Source organism: Anopheles arabiensis, chromosome 2, assembly GCF_016920715.1.
Source record: "Anopheles arabiensis isolate DONGOLA chromosome 2, AaraD3, whole genome shotgun sequence".
Taxonomy (NCBI): Eukaryota; Metazoa; Arthropoda; class Insecta; order Diptera; family Culicidae; genus Anopheles; species Anopheles arabiensis.
The window spans coordinates 99569414-99588052 of NC_053517.1; the positions used below are offsets into that span (position 1 = coordinate 99569414).

General features: G+C 44.9%; 1 protein-coding gene across 1 annotated transcript in view; it reads left to right on the forward strand.

Moving 5' to 3' along the window:
• The first annotated feature begins 1022 nt into the window (after window positions 1-1022).
• Window positions 1023-18639, forward strand: part of LOC120895277 — a 42936-nt gene continuing 25319 nt past the window's right edge. The window contains exons 1-2 of the mRNA XM_040298464.1: window positions 1023-1114; window positions 2387-2576. Coding sequence (XP_040154398.1) covers window positions 2544-2576 — 33 coding nt within the window. The 5' untranslated portion in view covers window positions 1023-1114; window positions 2387-2543. The remainder of the gene's footprint in view (window positions 1115-2386; window positions 2577-18639) is intronic.

An 18639-nucleotide genomic window follows, 5' to 3' on the forward strand; every position in this document is an offset into this window, starting at 1 on the left:
TGTTTTTTACTTGATCAACATGACTTAACATGCTTTCTAATGAAATAGGTTCATCCCAGTGACAGTAATGCATCAAGCGACTTCTAAAAGAGATCTAAACGGCTCAAGCTCTCAGCCTAAATGGCATCTTAAAAGCCTTCGTTTAACAGACGGTAAACCACTGGAGCATTCTAAAAATAGCAACAACAAAAAAGTTGGTGGAGCCATCTGTTGGTGAAGCTTTTCAACAAAGTGAAGAAAGCAAACAAGAAGCTAGCGGGAATTTAATAGTGTTTGATGGTATTTATACCCGCGTATCTGAACACACGATAAATCATATTGATTTTGCTCGGAAAGTTTGAAGGGTATATAGACATTTACAGGGTTGCCCACGATTTATTGGGTTCCCATCTATTTTTGGTGAACTCCCATATTTTTTTGGTGCGTTTCCACGATTTTTTGGTCGTTTCCCAGAATTTTTTGGTCCAATTGTATTGATATCTAATCGGAAAATACCATAAAGATGCAGCAACACAACTTCTGCTTAATTGAAGCTTCATAAAATTTATAAAGAACAGAAAAATAACATGTACAATTTACAGTGATATACAGTAACCAAATTTATGATTGGGCTATTGTTCAAATAACTATTACTTTTTACTAAAATTATAAGCTTCATTTAAAAGCAATACTGAAAATGAAAAATGTAATAATTTGAAGCAAATGCCATAAAAGTCATAAAAGTAAACACATTAAATAAAAAAAATAAAAAGAGTATAACAAAATTATTTATCTCAACCAAACCGAATAAAAACCCCCAAAAACAAATCTCTTCCACATCTGTACCAAAACGCTCGCCACTAGCTGTGCGTATGCGCGCCGCCACCTCCAGCAATGGTGCCCCGCCGCACATACGCTTTTCCAACGCCGATGATCGGACGAGCGAGCGGAGCGAACGAACGAACGGGCGAACTCCCGAGCCGAGCGAAGTAAAAAGCGTTCCCGCACCGAAATCCGTCCGTTCAGTTAAGCTTCGACGTCCGCGCTGGATAGTCGACATTTCCCGGCATCTCGCGGCTTTTTCCATTTCGCGCTCGGTGTTGTTCATCTTCCACTCTGCTCGGCAGACGAGACGGTTAGTTTTCCCTCTGCGGGTGCTTGTGGTGCTTGGTGCGATCTTGGATGTTGGAAGCAGTGAACCAGTGCATCAACGGCAGCAGAATTGCACGAATTGGGGGGAAAAAACTGTTCACCTGTGACGTTTTGTGCGAAAGCAAGCGTTCGTTTGTGTGTCTGTGTATGTTTGTGACTGGTGAAGTGTAACTGCTGACCGGGTGTTTTGGACAGGGCGCACTTCTTGCGGTTCTTTGAAGCACTTTGAGCAATTTTTCGTTATTTTTTTTGCGGCACAAACGAGCCCAAACAGAGCAGCCTCAAAATCGCGATCGAAAGAACGATGCATTTGCCACCGACAGATTAGGGCACTGAGGAAACTGATTCCACTCCCGCTTTGAAGTTGCTGGTGAAAAGCTGGTTTACCGGAGTCGGAGCTAGAGAGATAGAGCAGTTTTCCCGTTCGTTCTCGAACGTTTCTTTCCCAGCGCGTCCTAAACTAGCTGAAGTAGATTGTACTATTTTTTAGTTTACCTTTTACTCCCCTCCCCCCAACCCCTGGATAAAGCGGCCGCCCAAACTTATCGGGCAGTTTTATCTGTTTCCGTTAGCCGCGGCTAATACCCGGTTGATACCCGCGGAGCGAGACCTTTTCCGCCGATCAACGAATTTCCGTTTTCCCGTGCACACGGTCATTTTCAGCTGCTTTTTTTTTTACTTTTCGGCTGCGGGCAAGGCGTTACGTTGTGTCGAAAATAATCATCGCAATAGTGTAATAAAGCAACAGTTGGGTTTGTGTGTGAAATAAAAATCTAGATCATTTTGCGTGCAGCGTGTGTGAGTGTGTTTCTTTGTGAAGATAAAGCACCACACACCGGGCGCGATTTATGATTATGCTTTCGTTTCGAAGGGGGTTCGCTTTTTTTCCTTCTTTCTTCTCCTTCGAGGTTGAAAAGCGCGCTATCGTGCGGCGGAAGATCGCACCCGTTTGGCGCGAAATCTAAATTAATAGCTCATCAATCATTGTGCTTGTGTGGGTTTTCCTTGAAGGAAGTGTTTGCTGGTGCTGCTGCTGTTGTTGTGCTACCAATTGGGCTTGAATTATCCACCTTTTCGTTTGGGGAGGAGTAATTTTGGTTTTCTATCCTTTTTTTGAAATTACAAACAAAAGGATGCTTTATTTTTAGCTTAATTTTTGGGAGCTGATAGTAAAATAGGAAACACGGGAGAAAGTGCTCTTATCTGTAATGAAATTACGATTACTTACGAATTCATCTTTTCCTCTCCTATCAAGTGAACAAATCAAAAAGGGAGTGTGAACAAACAGTGTGCAAACAGTGTGCGTTTTAAATTGATAAAAATAGTTCAAAAGAGCACGACAAAAAGGAAAGCTTTTTCCAGGACAACTACGCCTTATTAAAAGAAGCTACGAAAACAGAACGACTTGTACGATGAACATAAAAATATCATTACTAGCTTTAATGGTAAGTTTTTAAACATTATTTATTATCATCTTGCTTTAATTTGTAAGCATTTGCTCTTGCTCTTGAGGAGTAAAATTTACAAACATTAGGCGTTTACTATTCGGGAGTCACAGCAGCAACAAAAAAGGCCTCACAAGCCACCGTTTAAAATCACTCATCCGAAAACGGTCGCGTCTACACGTGGTTTTGCTGTCTTCAAAAAAGTCCAAAATCTTCACTTGGCAAAACAAACAGAACGACAAATAAATGCACAAAATCATAATGCACATGGATTTTTGTGGAAGTGTGCCAAAACGGTTCGTCCTACCTCTTCCTCTCTCTCTCTCTTTCTTTATTACAACTATTATGGTGCTTGACTGCATCGTTCAGTGCGAAAACTGATACCACAAAAAACATGCAGAAGAAAATAAAATTCAGGTCGTTATACCAGTCTAGGTGCTGTGGCAATGTAAAAGCAACGGGACACTTCTAAGACAAATATCAACTGAACAAAACAACAGCGAGCTGGGAGAGTATTTTGTGGGCCTTTTTTGAGGAGGGTGCAAAACTGGTGAAGGTATGTGGGAGTTTAAAAAAGAAGGTTTCAACTTTAAAGATCTCAACTCCACCACCGTGTGTTCCGGCTTGATTGTTTGCCACGGTGTCATTCGGTGAGTGTTGGTCATCATGAGCGAAAGCACGCTTGGGACCAACCACCAATTTCGGTAAAGTGACGTTACCAGCTTCGCATCGCAGCATGGTGTCATCTTTTCTGCCGAATTTTTCCACTGCCTTTCCGTCCGGTGATGTGTCCCAATTCGCAAACAAAAACGGGGGGAGTGAAAAGCATACAGAAGCTAACTTAATTAGCGATGTATCTAACACCACCTACAATGGGTGGGTAGTTTGTGCAAACTTCATGCTCGAGTTAGTCACAGCAGTGATAGGAGCAAGATAAGCCATAAAGCAAAACAAGCAAATGAAACCACTAACGGCGTGTGAAGTGTGTGAGAGGTTAGCTAATCGGGTCTATAAATCGTTTCCAGCTTTGATTTTTATTACACTCAAATTAAATTTGCCTAATCTGTGATGTGTGCTTCACGCGAGAGCCGTGGCGACCCAGTGTGATCCGTTGATGGTGATATGTTTTCAGCTGGTTTGTTTTGCAAAAAAAAGACAAAGATGCATAAACACAATGACGGTATTTGCGAATTGATTTCCTATCGTGCTGCAATAACTCAAAACTAATGATACTAACCCGCACACATATAAACACTACTTGGTGCAAAAGGGAACGCCATAGTTCCATTGTTTTGTTGCACTATCGGGACAGCAAGGCTGTTTCAATCGCGGCCAGACTGGATGCTGCCAAATCGATAAGAAATACGCTTGAGTGGTAAGCAAGAAAGACCTCACCTTTCCCGGACGAACGGCCGGACGGACGGTCGGACGGACTGGTCCTAACAAAAAGCAAACCAACTCAACTGTACTCCTCAAAGGGCTCGTGCGATGCGATGCCAAAAGTACTTCGACTTGCTTGTAAAGGAAAACGGAGTGGGGGACAGAAGGCAAAAGCAAACGCCGGTGAGTGTGTGCTGTTTGTTTGTTTTTCCTTCGCTTCGCACCGTGCGGTAGGTTTGGACCATCTTTTGGCCGGGCGTCCGGTGACTTTGGTGGTGGTGCTGTTGTTTGGTCGGAGATTTATGGACGATCGCCAGTAATAGATTCCATCCGCGGGGCTGGCGGGAAATGATGCTGCCCTTTTCTTACGTGGCGAGAGTTCGGACGCGGTAGCGAGTGGAAGAATTTGAGTGTCTTCTGCATTGGATAGGAAACCGGCACAAGAACCATTTCAACGAGGCAACCGAAAAAGGGAATAGGAAATAGGAAAAATGCGTCGAAAAAAAAAACAAAATCACAGAATAGTAATGCCTCAGGTACAAAACCAACTGCACCATACTTACCCAAACGTACACACGCACACAAACACACATGAGAATGTGTGGAAAGATTGGTTCAATTACTGCGCGTTTGTTTTGTTTGTGCAACGAGCGACTGAGTGCAAAGGAAGTGACTGATCTAAGGGAAGCGATTCAACTTGTAAAACCATTTAGATTAAGTTTAAAATTGCTTCGGAAGCGTGATTTACATGTTTTAAAACCGAAAAAACTCAAAAAACAGGTGAACGGACGGTTCCGGTACAAAAGACTTCAACGCTGCAAAAGTGACGAACCTTACCTCAAGCGTACGATCACTTTAATTGATTGTTAAAAACGAGATCGAGACACTTTGAATGCAAACATGAGCTTTATTAATTGTGTCTCGTGCATTTCTTTGCTAATCTGCTTCTTTTGAGGGCAACAGGACCATAAAGCAATGCGTGGACGTGATTTAGCGGGGAAGGTGGAAGGGTAGGAGAATCTCAACCCATTTGAAACGGCCCATTGCTACCGACACTCTACCCCAAACCATCCGTACCGTGCCCATTTGCCGCTCACGCGTTTATCTATGCATGAACGGGCTAAAAAGATACCGTAAGCGATGGCCATTCGGGTGAAGAATTTACGCATATTTTAAGCCCGCATTGCACCATTGCCCGTCCGCCTTCGGGAGAGAGAGAGTGAGAGAGAAACTATTGGGGGGAGTGGAAATAAGGGCCACAATAGTATGAATCAGTTTTGAGGTTTATGTGTACTTTACCATTGCGTTTTTATCGCTTACGTAGACCGCGTGAGTTCCATCCCACGGTGTCCGTTACACGCTGCGGTTTTTGGCTTTTCCTCGGCAATAGAATTGCGAAATCCACTGTGCTGTGTTTAGCATTGTTCCTACGGGGCCCGGTGTTTCCTAATCAAATAGAGGTCACACTATTCACAGTAACAGTGAGGTTAAAAAAAACTGACTCAAAAGAAAGTACGTCTTCTTCCACAAAACAATCAAACAGGCAGAACACAAATCAGATCAACACATGTGGGCCAGTTTAGCCATGATTAGTCATTTGTTTGGTAGATTTAACACCTCCAAAATTACTGCCACTGATCCATATTGGGCAAGTAGGTGTGGCGCGCATACAAATCCAGCGCTTCGGAATTATGATAATCCGGCACTGTATGCTTGCGCCGGGCGATATAAATCGGGCCACAGCCGGGGCTATAGTCGGTGAGGCGAAAGCGTGCGTAATAATAACAGGGCCTCATTTTCGAAGGCGAAGGAAGTACCGTATTAAAATTAAATTGTTTACCTTTCACGCGAGTCCAGCCGGGCGTAGTGCATTGCAGTGTGCAGTGCGTGAAGACGTTTAAATTAAGCTTGGTAGGTAGAGAAAGAACCTATCAATAAGAATCGAATGGAAGTGTAACTATCACTGCTTACTGCACTTCGCTGGTCCATATTTGGAGCCGATTAAATGGAGGTTTAATTTATGTGCATGGCGTGCTAGAAGCAACTATAGATTCCACTTTCTCCAATATCGCTTTCACGAGGGAGTAAGGGGAGATACATCGGGAGATACATTCCCCGAAAAAAATGTAAAAAACCCATATTTTGTTGCTCGAACAAAGGCAACAGCAACAAGCAAAAAAGAATGCAAACGAATCTGAAGCCAACGAGCAACACATCTGGCTTGGAAATTCATTTTGTGAATGAAATTTGCATTCAAATCGTTTGCCAATGCCTCGGCACGCCTAGAGCAAACCATTGTTTGTGGGGATGAACAGATAAAAAGAACAAAAAAGAAGGAACTTCAACACACAAATCTTCCACAGCAGAACGGACAAATTGAATGGTTGATTTGCTAGCGTTGTCTTGCGCATAAAGCACAACCGACTTCCACACGGAACGGATGAGGTTCTCGCGCAACGGTTGCGATTTGTCTACCGATTTTTGCAATTTTTCCTTCTCACTGCGGCTCAATGTTCTCGTGCTTTAGCTTCGATCAACCCCGACACCGACGCTGCCGAAGAAGCGGTGGCGATGTTAGTCCACGCTGATTATTTATCTTCCACGCCCGATCGGAACAATTTGTACGGTTTTGGAACCAACTGCGGGATCCTTTCGCTACTCACTGTGCCGAAGGATCATCGGTGTTTGCGCGGCGTGATTGTGTTCTCCGTTCCTTTGCGCAACGCGCTTGCGTGCCGCACTTGGGGGAATTGAAATTGAACGGTTGCGTGATGTACCGCGCGCTCACTGTACGATTGCTGTTTGCTGTTTGCCGCAAGTGGTATTTATTTTTCACTTATCCTTTTGTTCTTGCGTTTTCCCGCACTGCAGTGCACGTAAAGGCAACCGCGGGGGGAATTAGAGATGAGATCCTGAGAATACCTACGACGTGAAGCGAACGATCGGAAATGGTCCCTTGAGAGTGGGCTCTTGAGGGCCTGTTTTCTGTGGCTGTTGTGTGCAAAATTCTAGGTTCTAGACGAAATAAAACCTACAATCGGTACACTTTGTCTGCCTTGTTCAACTGCTCTGTCTCTCTTTCCCGTGATCAATCAAAGGGTAACCGCACACGATCATGCGATCGGAGTGCAATGGCACTCGGGTTCGTTGTCTTAGGCAGCGAGCATTCCCGCGAGGTTTGAAGTTCAGGCTTAGACCGTGGATAATTGAAACATAAATCATTTTGCAATCAAACACAGCGCTACATGCTGGTAGTTTGCGTTTCTGCTCTATGCAATTTTAATGAGGCCGCCTTCTGATCTGATTCACTTTAGCGGTTTGTTGCTTGAATGATATTGGTGTGTTTGTGGTTGCCTGGATTTAAAGCTTGATACGACTATGTCCTCATCCCGTACCTGTACCAGCGGTTGTAACAAACAAACCTAATCGTGTGATGGATTATTCCGGCGCTACCCTGCTAAGCCGCTTAATTGTGATGATGTCTTCATCTTAACCCTCCCCTAAAGGTATACCCAAAACCACAGCTGGAAAGGAAATGGAAAATCCCAATCAGCGGCCGGCATTGTTGTGCCACAGCCTTGGCACAGTGTTTTAGCGCCGGATATTACTGCCCCATTCGCTCCAGACCCGCGCGCCTTAGTGGAACCCGGAACATCATCGACCCGATCATGACATTGTCCCAAATTATGAATATTTGAGGGAGAAAAATAAACACACATGGTTCACACACGCACACAAAACACACACAAAAGTGAAAGGCACGTTCCCTGAAAGGCGATCGATTAGCTTCGGTGCTTGGGAGTTCGCATTATCGCCTGTACGGTGGATGGAAGAAGGAGAGAAGTCTCCCGAAAAACCCGCAACGACTTGACCCAATTAGTGACAATTTCTCGGTGATGCGCTTTTGGGGCGGAAGTTGACTCAAACGCAAACAGAGAATCATCTCCAGTGATGATCTCGGGCAGGATTAGCATCCCCAACTCATCCGCAGTGTGGGCCGGTTTGACTGGCTTTTTGGGGCAGCATAATAATACAAAAATATATTTCAATCCCACCACATGCCGGACTCAAATGTCGGTCAGGTATTTGTTCTTTCATTCGTTTTCCCCTCTGCTTAGTGCCACTCCCGCTGTGACAGCAAGTCAAACAGCTGGGTGTGTGTGGGTCTCGAAAACAAATACTCCCGGCGAGGGGAAATGCTCTACAGGAAGCTGAAAGACCTTTATGCAAATAAATCACCTTTCTTTAATGAAGTGGCTGTGCGGCGGTTATTAATTTCGCGATTGCTTTCTTTACACTTGATCATTGAAAGGCGAAGCTAGGCGCGCTCCTGTTTGGCAATTTGGATCTGTGGCCTAAATATACAAATGCAAATGTAAGCAAACAAAAACGACACCACGTCAGGCGTGAAACCTGAGCGTACCATCGTAAGCGTGTGTGTGAGCAAAGGGTAAACAATACCAGCTCGAGCTGGAAGAAAATAGTAGTAATAAATAAAACCACCAACAGGTACAGACACACAGATCAGGATGATCTCATTTTGCCGCTTTGCTCGTGCAGCTCGAGTCAATTAAGAAAAAAAGCAATTGCATGCTGCATCTGCAAAGCAAACGTGTGTGAAAGTAGTTCGGATGTCCGCTTTAGCTTGTGAACCGTTTGCTCCCCCTTTTGATTCAATGCCAGCGATTGCTAACCGTGTTATGTCACTTTATGCTGCACCGGGTGTCACTGGGGGCGGATCGTTAGCTGCTTATCTGTTCCGTTTTTTTTTTGCTTCTGTTTCTATCCCATACCCACGAGATTGGATTTTTTCAATTCGTAGAGCGATCCATCCGTTAGGTGCAAAATTCCACGCTTTAGCGGCTGTGTGGTTGACATCAAGGTCTCGTGGCTTTTCTTTTACGTTTTGATCGTGGAAATAGGGGAGGTAGCCGGAAATGAAATGACCCAAAATCGGGCTGTGATGGGAGGAAAACTATTTTCAAACAGCATCGAGGTTCATCGTTCCGACCTTTCCGTTCGTTGTTGTTTTACCCTTAGCTTCCAGTTTTACGCTGAGAAGCTCGTTTTGTTAAGATTATTCTGAAATAAAACAACAAACTGCAAGCAAAAGGGAACGGAAAGAAAACCGGGGAGTTAATCTTTAGCTTCTCTGGTGGATGAATTTGAAGAAACAAAATAAAAAAGGCTGAACACAGAGGCAAACCACTCCCGTCTAAATATAGCGCCACCCGTCTTTCACTGTTCATTGGCCACGGGGGTAAATTGAAGCGCGCGTGCACACACCCCATCCCACCATAACCATTCTCCCCCCGAAGTGGACGGTAAAAATCCAATTAAACCTAACCGTAAAAAGGGTTTTGTCTCATCGGTTGCGGTGCTCATGATCCATGAACGGCAGCAGCGGGAAGCGAGGTTCGTCGTCTGCTCGCTCGTTGCAGTCTTTCATTCCCAATCGCGATCGCATTCTTAAAAACGATCGCAGGACGCTTCCAACCAAGTGGCAGTGTGGAGTTTTTTCTTTTTTCTTACTTCTCTCCTTAGAATTAGAATCACTGAGTCAGAATGTGATAAAGCGAAAATAAATAGTTGGGGAATATTAGGAAAAAACACCCGTTAGCTGGCTGGTTCATGAAATAACCGACATCGTCATCGTTTAATGGCATTGTGGTTTTACACAAAAGCATGCACGAGATTGATTCTTGGCGCATAGATTATTGAGGCGTGTAAGCATTGTACACCTTTCCCTCCTTTCCCTTAGATCATTTTCCGACCAGCTCCAGCTTTGATTGCAATTTCGTAGGGCGACGGTCAGCCTGTTAAATATCGTACGAAAGGAAAACCGTTCCACCTGAAAATGGGCGTGCTGTCTAGACGCGGATCGAATCGGACCATAAAGATGCCGCTTCGATCAGGCTTCTATTTTTTGTGTGTTAAGGGATGATTGAAAACTCAAAAACCTCATGCCAATAGGTTGATCAGTGTTGGACACATTATCATGTTAATACGAGCTCACGCAGGAGGATATTAATTATAGCACCAAGAGTGTGAGAGCGTAGAAAGGAATACACAAGTGTGCAAGTGTGAACATTGCAGGCTTTTGCAGGCTGAACCCGAGTGAGACATTAAACTTCAAAAGAGCGAAAGAGGAAAATGTAATTCGATTTACTTTTGTCGGCTTCAAGTACCACTAATGCGTTGCTTGTCTGCTGCTCCCCGTAGTGCCGCAGTGTAGTGTCAGTGGCTAGCAATTTAGGTTAATATCTTTCTTGCAATGGTGTATCATTATAATCAAATTTCGTGCTCACCCCATCTCGGTAGCCGGAACCGTTCAAGCAGTAGGAAAGCATTGAACCCGCTGGACAAACATTAGTGAGGCGATTGTACTTCAGCAGCAGCTTCAAGACCTTCTATTCAACCGTCAAAAGTTTATTATTTGCCCCGTTTGTTCGGCACATCATCACCTCATCAACAGAAAGATCATTTTTGTGTGCTCCATTCTCATCTTATTCCCATTTTCCCGCATCGTTTTCGTGGAACGTGAAGGCCAATCCACCTTGACCTTGCGGTTGGCGATGATCTTCAATTCGAAGCAGAATGAAATCGTGACAGCAATCCCACTCAGACTCGATCGAATGACACTTGACAGGGCAGGAAAGGGCAGACATCGCAGATCGTACCAAAACGGCGCATTGAAGCCTCCCGACGGGGGAGGGCTAACAGCGTTTTATCACTTTCGCTTCGGACGCTTCGGGTGCCTGCTGCTTTTATGGCGCATTACACGCGCCCACCAGCACGCCTGTTTTGCATTTTATGGTGGAGCGTTTTATGAAAAGATCCATTTTAGCGAACATTGGCACTGTAATGGAGCACCCCACTGGTGGTGTAGAAGGATCATAAATGTTATTCAATCTAATTCGTCGATCTCGTTATGTGGAGACTTTGGATTGGGTTTTTTTTCTTCGCTTCGATTGGAGCATTTTTCCTTTCGCTTGGTTCAGCCAAATACGTCCAGAAATTTTTGTTCGAATAATAATCTACTCTAGCCATCCAGCCACCCGGCCCGCTCGTGACAGGTGCTACCGATTGATCGACGAGGTCATTCATCTTCTGGCGCTGGCCATTTCGCGTTTTTTCCCGACACATCTTTTGCTTTTCGACATCGCACAGACAGCAGCACCCGGCTTAGCACCGGCTTCCGGTGGATGTAGTTTAACGTTCTCGTTAGAATCCGTTAGCTGCGAACGATCAAGCGATCAAACGATTGTGCGATAGAGAAACGGGCCGGAGGCAGTGGCGCAATTGGTGAAATGGAAAGTACGTCCGTTCTTGGATCGTTTGCGCACGAGATCTTTACCCCAAATGGTGATTTACTTATCGGCCGTATGGTACATCGTCCGTCGCTGTGTTTGTCCGTCTGCCCGCGAACCGCATTACAGCGAGAGAAGCAAACAATCAACGCTCCTCTTGCAACCCAATGGGTGTGAGACGGGGCAGTGCTGTTTGAAATTGAAATTGGTCTCTGGAGAAGAAATCGCCTCAAAAGCGTTCCTGCTCTCACGCGCGTTGTAAAGGATCGAATTAGACGCCCCATCCCCAGGCCAGCTTGACGTAAGACAGTTTGAATTGTTCGTTTCGCTTGCGCGAAATTAAATCGAAAAAAGGCAAACGAAAACGAAACGTTGAAGCAAGACCCACCCCACTCTAGAACCTCTGCGCACGGTGATCGATGAAACTCTTTTCTATCTGTTGCTGCCTTCCTCGTTGCTTCCTTTTTGGGTTCAAAACCTTTGCCGGGAGGGAAAAACTACACGCCAAAGGCTTTGATTACACACCCCTATACTAGCTACCAAGGGGTACACCAATTTTACAGATTCATTTTCCAAACCAGCGAGTGAAGCTTTCCGCTCTGTTCTAAAGGAAGAAAATTAGCCCAATGGAGCTGACCTGGGCGGACCGTGCGCGGGGTCAGATTTGCATTTGGCGTAATTGATAGCGAACGAATCTGCGTAGGACGGCTCCGGCGGTGGTGGCGGTGGTTGTTTGCCAAGCTAGTACAGTGAACCCTTTCTTTAGTGCGATGAACTTCTTTTTTTTTTTGGGGCTGATTTGCTATAGTGAGGGTGAAGAAGGCGACGAACCCATAGGGCGTTTGTTAGGCGCAGACACACTCAGTTCACTCAGTTGCTGCATTTGCCGGAAGGTAGGCAGGCACACAGACAGAAACAGGTGTCGGTGAGTGTACGGAGTTCGATCGAAGTCGATGCTCTGCATGGCAATGCGTTCATGCGATCAGTTGTTTTGCGTACACGATGTTTTCATTACGCGTTTGATTGCTTCAGCACTGGAGGGCTGGAGGGAAAGCTTTTCGTGTGAAAGAATATGTAACAAATACACTGAAAATGAAGAAGCGTGATCAAAAGTGAGTGTTCAGTTTGAAGAACACAAATCTTAAGCTATTAAAAAGTATAAATGACACTTGCTTTAAAGAGCTTTACTTATCACACCATTCATATATTGTCCAGTATATTATTGATTCTTATTTTAACCCATATTTATGTCAACCCAGAATTTCTTTCCATGAATATCCTTTGAAAGGTAATTATTTCAGCTTGCTTGCAAAATCAAATCTACGAGCTTGCGAGCTACCTTTCGTCAGTTTTCAGGAATTTTCGCCTTTACGAAGGGAGACATGCGTGCAGGCATGTTTTAAGATCTACCTTCGATTTTTACCAATTCCTCCTCAATTTCCGCTACAAAATCGTTGGAGTAGAGCTTTTACACCAGGTTGGTGTAGAAAAATTCGTTGGGACGCAGCTGAGGGATGTTGGACCGGTCCGCGGACTTGGGTGTAATATCAAAATTACACCGAAATACGCCTAAAATGATCGAATTCAGTTTTGGCGTAATTACTTGCCGTTGCGAAGCTAATGGACATGATATCTACTTTCTGATATGTTTGTTCATGTTTTCTAGGTACTATTTCACTGTTTGGCCAGTTGCATCGACCTCCCAGCCAACCGAATGCAACGAAGTAGCGACTTTTCTCTTAGTTTTGATTTTCAGCATCCTTTCGAACTTCTTGTCACTCAGGATCGTCGACCACTCGGAACTGAACTTTCTTTCGCTGCTCTGATTGTTATCTTGTAGTGTCAAGATGTTGTAGATGCCGGAATAGGCTCCATAACGTCCACAAACTGCTGCACGGTTTCCGTTTTAGACGCTACCGAGTGAAGTTCTTTGATCGCTCACGCTTCTGAACGAAGTTTCTTCACTGTTTTGGCCGTCACGGTTAGAGTTCGACCGATAGAGGTGTCAAATTGTGTCTACTGACTTATGAGATACTCAGGATACTTAGAGATAACTTTATAGAGTGTTCATTTATCGTTTCATAAGTGGGGGCTAAGAAAAACCCATGAAAATTTGACAATTTTTTTAAACCATTTTTAGTGTGTTTTTTAAGGAGATCAACCTTTCACCACATAACCATATTTTCGACTATGTTACAAACTTCTTTTTTTCTTACATAAACTCATTGACATCTAAATAACAAACTTCACACCCCGAGGCCTTAAAAGTGTCTTCAGCAAAGCCTCCAATATATCTTACTCACATTTGTCTCACAGCGACCATTCCTTAAGCCTTTAGAATGGCTTTCTTCACACTTGAATCAATTACAACGACACCACCTACCTAATTAAAACCCCACGCTAACTCTACCCGAGTGCCCGCCTGCATCACTTTAAATCTACCGTTAAAATGCGCCTGTGTGAATGCATAATTATTATGATTCTCGATCGAATCTCCAAGGAAGCCACTGTCGTGTAGCGTGTAGCGAAATGCCATCCATTAATAAAGTCATTCGCAAACTGAGCGCAACGCGTGAGCACTTGAAAACACATGCACACAACGCCACAAAGGCTGCCGTTGACAATCGATTACTTCCAGCCGTTGCCGTTGCCAATTGTCATGTTGCCCCTCGACCTTCCCTCTCGCGCTGTCGTTGTCCGGCTGAAATCTTGCCGATCTTGATCCCGGCGTGTCCCGGCCGGTCTGGGACACTAGGGGAAAAAACACATCATCACATCATCGTGGACGTCGTCAGCATCAGAATCATTGTGTGTCGTTGTCGTTTGGAGCCAGTAAGTGCCAGTGGTTGATGATTTAATTATGGTCACAATCACACAACTTACGTCCGTACGGTTGCTTTGTTTCGCGCGGTTCCAGAGGGGAGAACTGTTCCGGGGTTGTCTTTTTCCAAAGCATCAGGAAGCGGAACAACCATCGTCTTCAATGTCAGATTGCATTCGCTGCCCCCTACCGTACACGCGCGTTTCTTCGGCACAGCTTCTTAACCACATCATCGTTTTAGGGCACTCCCGACTGCCCCGATGACGGTGGCTTAATTTTTCGCCATAACGAAAACTCCCCCCCCCCTCTCGTGGCACACGCTAGCGACAATTTGTTAGGGACCGATGATTATGCCGCACTTGATGACGATGGTAGTCTGTGGTTGATGCTTACACGACTGTTGGATGAGTTTTTGTTCCCCGTTGCCCTTTGCTGAAAGCGGTGTAGAACAACACATAAACACCCATGTGTTGGGGGAATCTAGAACTATTCTGAAGTACAGAAGAAGAAGAAAAAAAACACACACAGTGCATCCTCTCATGTTACACGGTCATTCTCTTTCCCCCACAAAACGATTGTCACATTATTGTTCACAAGAGGGGTGCAGCCAGTACGACTGGACCGCGACTACCGGCGCCCCTTTGCACGGGATAATCGTTCCTGCTTGCCTGCTACGCACACACACACACACAACCACACACAAACAGTCAGTACATTATTATGTTGGCAGATTTTATGATTTTGCTTCCGGTTTTTCACACACTTCCGGGACACAGTTTCCCCGTCCCGTCGCTGAGCGACGGCTACATTACTATACAGAGTGTTTCGTCCTATGTGACGGGGATGAAAAAAGGGGATGAAACTGATTCTGCACGCGACTGGCCGGAGAGCTCATGTACGTTCATTTACAGACCATTTTTTGCCCTCTCTGTAGTGTATGTGTGTGTGTGGTGGATTGCGTGTATCGTTTTCCACAGACGGAGAACAGTGAAACGATGATTTCGGATGATTTAAATGCGCCTCGAACATCGTTCACTCGTTTCTGTTTCGTTTTTCGCAAACGTAGGGATTAATTGCAGCCGGGCGCTTTGGCCAAAAAGGCAGCGCGTTTGTCTTTTGGCGTTTTCTGGGTGATTTCATGGCACATGGCAGAGCGGAATAGAGTGCCGCTTTACGCTCAAAGCCTGAAGACGGCGACGCGTGATGACGGTTCACTTGCTATGCGCCGTAAGCCGTTGATTGAATGCCGCTCAGCTCTCCTACGTTCACACCTTCCCTTTTTGGTAGTGGTGGTGGTCCCGCAGGGAGGGGGCAAAATCGCCATAAAACAAACAAAATCAATTTGGATTTAAGGGTATAATCTGATTTTCGATGTATGACTGGATTGGTTGCTTTACTGCCACAGCTGCCGCAGGTTGCCACAAGTTTTGCAAACAACGTTGATGTCTTTCCATTGGCGCAGTAGTTGAAGTGTTGATCCTCAACAGCACTTAGCGAACAGAGAGGGGTAGTATAGTAAAGGATGTGTATGGAGATTGTTGAAGCTGTTGGAAGGCTTGTTAAAACATTTCAATTAAAATTAGCTTTTACGGCCTTTTTTGGGACTGTCTTGGGGAGGATTCAAACTAACCCGAAAACGTTGATTGAGATATCCGATTGGTGTGTTTTTTGTTTTAAACGTTACAAAACAAATCCCTTCTGTAAGATGAATTGCTTTTGAAACGATCCATAGATTAAAAATGGGGGAAAAAGAGACAAAAAAGAGCAAAACAGAGCAAATCACTTCAAGCTAAAAGGACGCACACCCTCCGTTTTGTTTGGATGCGTACAAAAATACATACAAATATGACTCACAGAGACGGAGTACATACAAACTCCCAACATTCTGACCGGGGTGGCCATTTGTGAAATAAAAATGCTTCGTCTCTCCATCTTCCCGAGAAAGATATCATCTTGAAGTGGCGCGAAAGAATGCATCACTCTTTAATGTGCAACCACCATGCACCGCCTCATCATCATCATCACCGTTGACTGGTCGAGTGAGTAATTATCGTTCTCACACACGCTCGTAGGCAAATGCACATCGCTTCGGGTGTGGTTTTCGTTGCACCGAAGCGATGCACAGTCCACTTGCATGCCGGCAGAGTGGTGCGAAGAGCACGCGAAGAAACGGACCCGTCGGTAAGAACGTTTTGTTTACACTGCTTTATTTAAGTTCGTTTTGCTGCGGTGTAATGTATTCTTGAAGCGTAAAGCATCGGAGTCAGTTTCCGACGACTCCAATACGATTTTGTTTGCCTGCTGGCCTGACATGGCGTCCATTTCCAATGTTAGTTGGATTTTTAATGTTTGTCGTTTGATTTTTCACTTAGCTCGCACTCCGCACCTGCCATCATGCGCCGTTTCCTTCGCCTTGTCTTGTGGCACCGTTAGAACTTCCTCGCGTTCGTCTTCGTGTCTAAGGGGTGAGTTTTGTTCTTGTGCTTCTGTCGAAACAACAACAAAATGCGTTACCCATCTAAGAGGGGGGAGCTCAGTTCGGTACGACAAAAGCTGTGTCTTACCGTCGGTTAATGGATGTTTTTTTTTTTGTTTTCGGGGTTTTTGCTTCTCAGTACGGTTGCCCGATGTCGTCCGGATATGGTACCGCCACAAAGTGCATGCAACGGGTTCTACGCACATTTAGGCGTTCAACGTAATTTGATTCATGGTCGGTTTTGGGTTGGACGTGTTTTATGGTTTTGTTGGAAGACATTCGAGGAACAGTGACTCACGGCAGTTTGGAAGAACTTAATGTAGTTGGAAGTAGAGAATTATATCACAGATTTTTCGTTCAGAGTTCTGTATCTTAATAGAATAGAGCAATAAAAGCATTAATTTCTACACAATCGGTGTATCAGTTGTAGCTTTGATTACTTAAAAATATCAAGCAGAAAGTGCTTTTTTGTATGAAATCCTCATTAAAATTATTGTTTTGAATTATTTCCTTCAAAACTGCATTTTTATAACAAATGTGAATAAACGCTATCGTTAATCATCTTCCTCCACACGTACAACAGAAAGAAGTATCACCTCTTGCAGGCATAATTTTCGTTGACTTATGTGCCTTCATTTCCCCCCAGCAAAGCGCAAAACAACCGACTCCCGTTGCAATAAAATCCGCAGAACTAAAGCGCCCCGGCAGATAGTTAGACTAACAACTGCTGAAAAGATAACAATCTTCCACTGCTCGCAACGACCACTACTGCTGCTGTCCAGCACTTCTATTCATTTACTCTCCACGATCTCTTCTCTTAATTAAAAAGAACCTACAAGAAGAGAGGAAACGAAAGTGCATCTTCCGCACTATCTGTTGTTGATTTTCCCAGTCCAGTGTGGGCTTGATTTTAGCTTCTGCTAATAAATGCCTTCCGTTCCATTCCATTCCATTCTGAACTGCCCCCGTTTTCGGTACGGAAAACTGCACGGAAGCGCACTCCCGCGATCTCCCACGACGAGCCTGACCCGCTTCGGCATGCATGCGGAACGGGCTTGCGAAATTCCCTTCGCTCGCGGCCATTCCTTCGGGTGGACCACAGAGACGCGATTCAGCGGGTAGGACTGCAGCACAAAACCGAAAATGCAGCTTGCGGGATGCGCCCGATGTCATGCTCGGCCGTACGTGAGATTTGATGTAAATCATGTGAAATTGAACCGGCAACACACGAGAGGAGGATGGTAGATTGGTTTGCTGTGTTGTAATTAGTCCAGTGCGCACAGCTGACTGGAGGCCCGTTAGCGCAACCACAAATACATGATCGTACTGCACGCAAAGATTAGCTGCAGAAAGGCGCTGCAAATGAAATGCCCATGAACGGGAAGTGCCCTGGGGGAGGGAAGCTGTTAATTATTATCTAATCTCCCCCTTGTGCAGAGCCCCACTCGGGTGAACGTTTGCTCGCAGTCGTATTTGTGTATCTGGCCGGCCTGCGGGGTAATGAGAAACCGTTTCATGTGCATCACTAATTCGTCGATCTGCGCCCAATTAAGCATGCAGTTATGTAGCACGTACGGATCGCAGATCCGGATCGGAAACGGGCAGGGGAAAGAATTTTACCGAACGCTTGAAATGTTTGCAATTTTTGCTGCGCCTAGAAAGGGGATTTAAAAAGGCTTTAATCAATTTATGCCGAACGCCATTCCATGCGAACCGAGTAAACCGAGCTCTTGCTAATTGGTTTAATGAGAAAGGAACGCTAGGAAAGGAATAGAATGCTTTTCGATCGTTCAAACGAATGCCACAGACGTTGAGAATTATTTACCGTCGCTTTATTGGAATGAGTTAAACATGTGACACGCTCCTATTTTTACAATATTTAAATGCCAAAAAGATAACCGCCCAACCGTACAAGCGAATTAAGATAAAGCGACTCAACAAACACAACAAACAAGTTTCCATCCCGTCGCACATTCGCACCTTTTCAATCTTGATCGGCATCTCCAAACGGCTTGCTGACCCAAATCTCCCAGCACGGTGCGGATCGTTCTGTTGATCGTTTTTCTTTAACATTTT